Genomic DNA, 8,295 nt, shown 5'->3' on the forward strand with positions numbered 1-8,295 from the left:
TAAAAGCTTTAATGTTTAAATTCATCCTCTATAGCTATTATGGCATATGGCATACAGATTTTATAAAATAATGTAATTTGTGGATAATGTAATAGGTAATCGCACCCATGCGTGTTTATACTTTCATGACTTAATCGAAACCTAGTACAGCGCATGCGTGTTAAAACGTCAACTACGTATTTGATATCAATTACGTCATCGCGCTACAGGCTGCAGCGAGGACTTCTTGGGATAATGCGGCATGTCACAAAACTCATCATCTCACACTGCTTTCTTGAACATGACAATGAGTTTTTTGCATTTGTTCTTATTTATTTGAAATGTGAATTGATTGAACTTGACATGACATTAAATTACTTAAAATTTCTGCATCCTGAAATATAATTTGTCTTGTTTGTTTTACCCATTTCATTTCTCCTGGCTTAAAGGGCACCTTATGAAAAAAAAAAAAAGTAGCAGAGTCCAATAGTTTAAGGAACATTATTGGTTGACCTTTACTATGTTTAAAAAAAAAAAAAAAAAAATTGAAATCTTCAGGATAGGAGTTGTCTAAAAGTGTGCATAAAAAGGGCAGTGAGGTCCAGTTTCTTGGTGAAATATTGATGGAGAGCAGACGGTATGTAAATTCTCATTCTCAATCCGTCCCAGGGGCTCAGCTCTCTGCCAGCTCGTACAGAAAAACAGATGGATGGAAAGAGCCGATCTACATAACCACCAAGCAAACAGAACCATTACTCATAATTGCTCTGTTGATTTGGATGATATAGAAAGCAACTTAATGCCCTTCTCAAAATAACCCAAATTACACAGTACGATATTACATTGGCTCCCTCTTCTTCACCCTTCCAGAAGTTCAACTTGAGTTTCATTTCCTAACTGGAGCTTATTCAATCAGTGGAGTTACTGTAATGACCTCACATGTCCTCTAGAGGGAGAGCAAGACCTATGAAGAGACGATTCCTATTTACCTCCAGTTAAAATGTTTCTCGCTGTCTTTTAGGTGTATAAAGTTGGATCGGACAGCTTTGACACCTATGACCAGCATTATGGAAGAGGTCTCGTGAAGGACACGATCCAAGAAGGTAAGATCAATCTCAGAGTCAAAGCATCATACTGTTTATGCTATTGCACTATCACCTAAAATTATGACTGTTTCTGTTAAGATGCATGAGGAAAACAAGTTTCATTTACTCTTAAAGGCCGTTTGAAATACTTTGACGAGCGGCGTGCTATTTTTTAATTTTTTTAAATGGCACATAACCAGACATTTACTTTGTGAACCATAATTTGCTGCTTTTTGTTTTTGTTTGAAGGTAGTATTAGAGATTGTTGCCAAACGGATTAAAAATGTCTAATGCCAGAAGTAAAATAGAAGTGTTCCTGTGGCTCGAGGATAATTTCCAGGGAATGCTTGAACATAATAAAAACCTTGAATGAAGGTTTTATGAAAGAAACCTTGTGTACCTTGAATGCAATGTAAGTCGCTTTGGATAAAAGTATAAATGTATAATGTAAGATACAGTAAGAAATCTAGTTAAAAAATAATCAAGGCATGCTTTCATGAGCACAAATAAAAAGCCTGCATGTGAACAAAATATTTTTCTATGTACCAGTATAACTAATGAACAGAAGTAGCAATGCACTGAAACACTGAAACTAAACTGAAAATAAAATGTATTCAATAATTAATCAAATTTATTTTAATAATCCAAAAAAAAATTATTAAATGGCTCCTACAGCTGTTTTTATATAAACCTTTTAATGATGTATTCATACATTGTTGAAATATTTTAAACGTGGCTGTAAAATTTTCATGACAGATTTATTGTCCCACTTTATATCAAGTGTCTATTTACTAATATTTCAATTAATGTCTTGATACAATGCAGTTATTGTGTACATTAATTTTTTTTAAACAAGTACAGTGTAAAAAAAAACATTTATGTAATTAGTAATTACAGCTGCAGTTAATTTCTATAATTACTCTGTTGATCTTTCCTTTACTCCTCAACCCACCATTAAACTCAACCATACCATGAAATATGTTACCTGTATCCCACACCTCAATAGCAGCAACAGTGTTTTGCAACACAACATGAACACAATAAGTACATTCTACCTAACATTTTTTTTTTTGACGCAAGTAGTACATAGTAGTTAAAGACACTTAATATAAAGCAGGACTGGTTTATTCAAACATACATTAAATAATAAATGAAGAATAGTGATAAAGGAAGAATATAATGACTATGTAATACAGTGCATATATTTAGCGAAATGTCCCTATCCTTTTTTTTATTTTTTTATTTAAGCTAACAAATGTATAGACATGGCTTTTCTGAGGTACATGTAAGGTTGGGTGACATTAGCTGTGTTTACATTGACCCTAATAATCTGATTGTAGTCACATGTCTACATGTAACCCACGCCAATCGGAATGAACTGGCCAAATTCAATTTAAATTTCATTCGGATTAAACTAGTGTTCGTTTTGTCAGCTTTTTTTATTTTTTATTTAGTCTTAGTCCCGTGTCAAGTTGAGTTTTTAGTTTTTATCATAATTTGGCCAACCTTGTCCTGTTTTCAAGTCAAGCATTTTAATCTAGTATTAGTCAATGAAAACTTGTCACATTTTCATCTTGCTGCATAATGGTTAAACTGATAATAATGATTATTTTGCTCATATCGCAATGATTGTTGTAATTTGAGAAATTGGTTTTTACATTTCATCAGAATTTTTACACTAACCAATAAGCACAAATCAATAGAATGTCGACTCATACGCATGGTTTATTTTACTTATTTATAATACTTATTATAGGCTATTTATCATGTGAATTAAAGCCCCACTAGGTAGGAATTCCGTTTTGGTCAAACAACGACCCCTAGAGTCGCTGTGGACTACTTGTATTTAACGTTACTGTCGTAAATACCACTCACGCAGAGCAGTATCTTCACTCACGGCCTGATCCCCTCCCCCCTGTATACCGGTCCCTGTTCAGTCGGATGGAAGCTGTAACGAGTGGAAATAAGGTGTGGCCCCTTTAAGAGCTGCGCGCGCCCTGTTGAACTGTCGGCAGTCTGTATTGTATGTGCGCCTCGAACACCCCGTAAGCGGGTTGTTTCTGTTTGATGCTCATTCTTGTCCTATTTTTGTCTATCAAGTAATGCTGTGGACGGTAGAACGTGTGATAGACAGTTACACAAGTTCGATTGGGGAATAAACACAACGCGTTACAAATCGTCGGACATCGAACAAGCACAGCTAGCCTCCGAAGATGTCTACTAATCCATCAACAAGAACGCCAGGTGCTTTTTAGCTCACACCAACGAGTGAAAGCTTGTCCGAGTGATATACAATATAAGCAATATACTTACAAGTCCAACAGCATGTGAGGACGTGTTGGGGGAAGTGAGGTAGCCTATGCCGTAAAGCAGTCGAATTTTGTAGTTTTTTTTGTGCTCGGGTTACTACTCGAACCCCGAAGTTTAAAAGTACGATTAAAAACGATACAGACCCCGTCAGGCTATGGCAGACGTGTCATTCAACCTATTGTAAGTCGATGTACCATCACAAGAGTCTTGGAAATATATTATGAAGGTTGAAAAGTTACCTGGTGCTGCTTTAACACTCTCTGTCTACATTATGAAAACAGAGTTTTCATAAGGTTCAGAGTTAGGACCTACCCAGTTATTGCAATAACTATAATAAGTACATGGTATGTATGGTGAACAGGACTGTGAAATAAAGTGCTACCAAAACAACAGTGGAAAAAAACTTTGTATTGCAATTTGCCACTCAGAGTAAGTGCAGATCGAGATCCATGTTTGGATTTATTACAGTTCATCACTGAGAAGGTTTGATCGCAGATTTAGTCGCAGCAAACAGTGCAAGATGCTCATGACAGAACACATTGGTTGAATGACACTTATTTAAGCAGAATATCTCAAATATAGATAATAAATAGTCACACATCAATCCGATCACATTATTTAGCATTCGTTGACACTTTTTTTTAACAATGAATCTGAACATAGTGTTTACACGTAAACGTAGCTATTGTTTGCAAGCTGTTTTATTGACGTCTTCCACAATTTGAAACACTGATTGAGATATAATATGATACATTTTAGTAAGTATAGTTATATAAATTTCATTCTTGCGTCAACTGAGCTATTAACACCCAGGTTGCAGATGCAAGCTCAGCTTTGTCTTGAATTGCCTGCAGATAAGATTGAAACGGTTTCAGTGATTAACATGTGTGCTTCTGTTTTCTAACTGAATGGTCAATTTGAGCAATTCACTTACGAACAAGATCTTCTCCGTGCTCCAGGTTTATCCAAGTTCTTCTACAACGGTGATATTCTCCGCAAAGACGCCATCACTGCCAGCATCCTCAAAGTCCAGAAGATCCTTCAGTGGTTTGAGGGCCAGAGTCGGTTTCACTTTTATGCAAGCTCTCTGCTGTTTGTGTACGAGGGCGTCTGCGCGCCCAGCCCCGGTTCTCAGACGCTTCGAGAGAGCCAGATCGCACCCGGGGCCTGTGAGCAGAACAACAACATCGACCAGAGCCTGTCCACCATGTACTCCCTGCACAAGAAAGGCTGCGTCCGGAGCCACTACCAAGCCAAACAGGACAACGGCGTGTGGAGCTCCTCACAGCAGCCCAACGGCAACCGTGGCCTGGCAAGACTGGAAGAGGACCGGGAGGAGGAGAAGAGCGAAGCGGGACAGGAAGCGCTCAGTGACGTGGAGGTAAAGATGATCGACTTTGCACATGTCTTCCCTAGTGACGTTCCCGACCAGGGTTACATCTACGGTCTGAAGAATCTACTGAAGGTCCTACATCAGATTCTGGAGGAGTGATGGAGTGGTTTGTTGTTGCCGAAGGTATGAGTTTTGTAGCCACTTTCATGTCCGTCTACTCGCCTCTTTCTAATCTGCACTACCTACACCATCAGTGGAGTAACATGTTCGTAATCCTTCGTCTAATGTATGTGCTTTAGTCTTTTAAAAGCTTTGTACAGTTTGTACAAACTTATCTTACTCTTACTCAGGTAAATGAATCTATAACGCTTGTATATTTATCCCGACAAAAGAAACTCTCATCATATTATGCCTCAGATATTACGTTAGTTCCTGTTTCCAGAGCCATTTCAGGATTTTTGTTTTTATTCTTTTATTTTTTAAATCAGTGTAATTGAAAATAGAAATTTGGTGAGTATGGATGTAGGGAAATATTTGACGTTTCTTTCGCATATGCTGCCAATGTGTCCCTGCCTGTTTCAGACCTGTTGAATTGTGAATTTTATCTCATTTTTTTTTTTTTTTACGTGATTTGAAGAGAATTAAACCTTTAAGTGTATGCATGTTCTGTGATTACTGATGCAATATGACTGAAACAACAATGACAGTAATGAAAATCATAATTTTTTTTCATTGTATGTCTACAACGAATGCCAAAGTTTCCATCAATGAAGTGAACCTGAATTTTAATTTCTCCGATTACTAACCGAATTACTTGAGGGGTGTCCGGGTATTTAATTACGGTGTTTGTACACATTAATTTGGTGGCTGCATAGGAACTCGCATAGAAGGACTTGAAGTTAGTCATAAAAAAGCCATTTAATGTGACTCAATATGAGAGAAAAAACAAAACAAGAATATCCTCAAAACTATAAACAAACAGTTCAATGTTTTTTGTTTTTTTTTCACATCTTTTTTTGTTGTTGATCTCATTTTACTTTATTATAACGTGTTTATGATTTGCTTTGTCAGTAACCTTTTAAATGTTTCTTAGCAGTGTTTCTTTAATTAACCAAGGCCTATTCAGGGTTCCCACAATCATTAAAAAAAACTTGCAAATATCAGAGAATTTCATTATATCATGAGGTTTTTTTATGCTTGAATGCATATTTAAAAAAAATCTGTATCTGGTAATCACCTCGGCTGAAAAGTCATTGAAAAAGCATGGAAACGCATTGGTCAGTAGTGTGGGAACCCTGTCTATTGCATGTATTAATACAAATGGTCTTATGCTTACATGTATAACAATCATTAATTTACATCTCAATATGTTAAGCTCAAGAGTCGAGACATCAGGAAACAGTCCTTTTTTAAGTTCACATGGATCTCTTTTGTTTTATTTATGTAATATGTTTTATTAGCTTGGTTGTGATGGATGTCGAAAGACCACATCTCCTATAACGTAGTGCGGCAAGTGTACTAAAAACAACATTCTTGTTCATGTGCACCTTTAAAATGGCGCAACATTGGAAACGTATACTTTCCGTTTGTACCCATAAAGACAAAAAGTCCCTGAACAGCATAGCTCTTTGGGCAAAGTAAAAAAAAAAATTGCCTTTTGTGCCTATCAATAAATATAGTCTTTTTGCAGAAAGTTTTTCAGTAGACCTTAGAAAAATTCAAGAACTGAAAAACTGAAAGATCTCGAGTACTAGATTGCTCTCCATTATAATATATAATTTGTTCTCAAATAAATGAACTAATGTCATGTTTACATTCTACCTTTATGGTTATCTGGACAAAGAGACATTGTTATATAGTCGTACATGCATAACTCAATAATTAATGTCCATTAATCATCATCATCATCATCATCTTATGCACTGAAAGTGAAAATACTATGTGTACATGTATTGTTAATTACTAAAGTTTATCTGTCATTTGATTTCTTTTTCTGATTGTTTGTTTTATTATTATTATTTTTAATAATAGTATATAGCACCTGATTGGTAACTACTGTATGGTGGTGCTTAAAGCACTTTAGTGAGACTGGATATTTCCCTGTGGAATGGATTGATCAATCTTATTTAAGGGCATAAAAATGTTGAATCTCAACAAACGGACAAAAGAAGTCTGAACACTCGCATACAAATGTGTACACTGGCTAGATCTTTTGTTCGGTGGAACGGCAGGAATATTTTCATGGCATTCATTTTCTCATGCGGAGTCAGTGGAAGATGAATATGATATCTCTTTGGTGTCGAATATGATATCGCTTGCTGTTCAATATGCTGAAATATACGGGCCTGGTTCAGTAATGTATCAATATATGTCCATTTTTGAAAACCTGTCTTAAGCTTTGTATCGAGCTAACCTTAGGGATTAATACTGAGAGACAGAATTCAGCAAATAAAAACTACAACTCAAATGTCATTACATTCAGATGGTTTCCAAATGAATAATGTATTCTAAATGTCAGCCATAGCTTCCTGGGTAAGAATCATAGCTCTGCCCTGAAATGAACTGTTTTATAGTGATTTTTTTTTTTTTTTCATTGAATAAAGTTGTTGTAATGGGCAATCTTCATGGAAAAGAGAACTAGTCGAAATGGATCAATGAGCATACTGACCTGTATAGTGTGTCGTTTTTGGAGATATAATGTCTATCCAACCCTGATCTAATTGTTCTCTTAACAAATTACCACTTTTGAATATTGAAATATGAACTTAATATTTACTTGGATGATGATATTGGGTGTATATTTGGCAAATTTTCATTAATAAAATCTGCATTTAATACCAGGTTTTGTTGCTTGTGCTCATTTTATGGGTTGTTTTACACATTTAAACTTGGGATTCACACATGGTCTGTTTTTTTATTTATTTATTTTTTACTAATTTTCAACCACTTAATATATCTCACTATCTGCAATAAGAAAATCACTACGACATAGCATGTAATGTAATTTATTAATGGCGTTTTCTAAGGCAAGGCAAATCTCATTTATTATTTAAAAAGAATCACTGTTAAATTGTAATGTAATGCAATTGTAATGCCTTGGTCATTGCATTTAAAGGTGGACGTCGTTATCAGTCATGGGTAGAAATCTGGTCTAGAATTCATGCAATAAATACCGTATACTGCGAGCATCAAATTGATCGCTTGTGTGTAAGACGACATGATGAATTCAGACACACACACACAGATTCATCATTGTAACATGTATGGCAGACCAGTGCTGAATCGCTTGTCACTCCTCATCTGCACCTGGGCCGAGTGTCATTTAAATATTCATGAGTGACTGATGCAAAGTTGAATATGTTATCGCACAGGGATCGAAATGTCTTTTGGCACGTCATGTCATATTACGTCTTTGCAAGCCTACTACTGTACTGTGTATTTGGACTGAACTAGCTTACTGTATTCTGAGATCCCCCTAGCCTTTCTGTAGCCTTGTCTTGATCATTTTAAATAACAGATGTCATTAAAACAAAACTAAAAATGTGATTAAGACTTAAATGTAAATAAACTGCCTTACTCCTCCACAAA

General features: G+C 35.8%; 1 protein-coding gene across 2 annotated transcripts in view; it reads left to right on the top strand.

The window, feature by feature from the left end:
- Nucleotides 1-7,547, top strand: part of ipmkb (inositol polyphosphate multikinase b) — a 29,521-nt gene extending 21,974 nt beyond the window's left edge. For both annotated transcript variants that reach the window (XM_084135700.1, XM_084135701.1), the window contains exons 5-6: nucleotides 1,001-1,082; nucleotides 4,334-7,547. In XM_084135700.1, coding sequence (XP_083991826.1) covers nucleotides 1,001-1,082; nucleotides 4,334-4,866 — 615 coding nt within the window. In that variant the 3' untranslated portion in view covers nucleotides 4,867-7,547. The remainder of the gene's footprint in view (nucleotides 1-1,000; nucleotides 1,083-4,333) is intronic.
- Nucleotides 7,548-8,295: the final 748 nt, after the last annotated feature.

Source organism: Abramis brama (genome assembly GCF_963993115.1).
Source record: "Abramis brama genome assembly, chromosome: 14".
NCBI classification, from domain to species: domain Eukaryota; kingdom Metazoa; phylum Chordata; class Actinopteri; order Cypriniformes; family Leuciscidae; genus Abramis; species Abramis brama.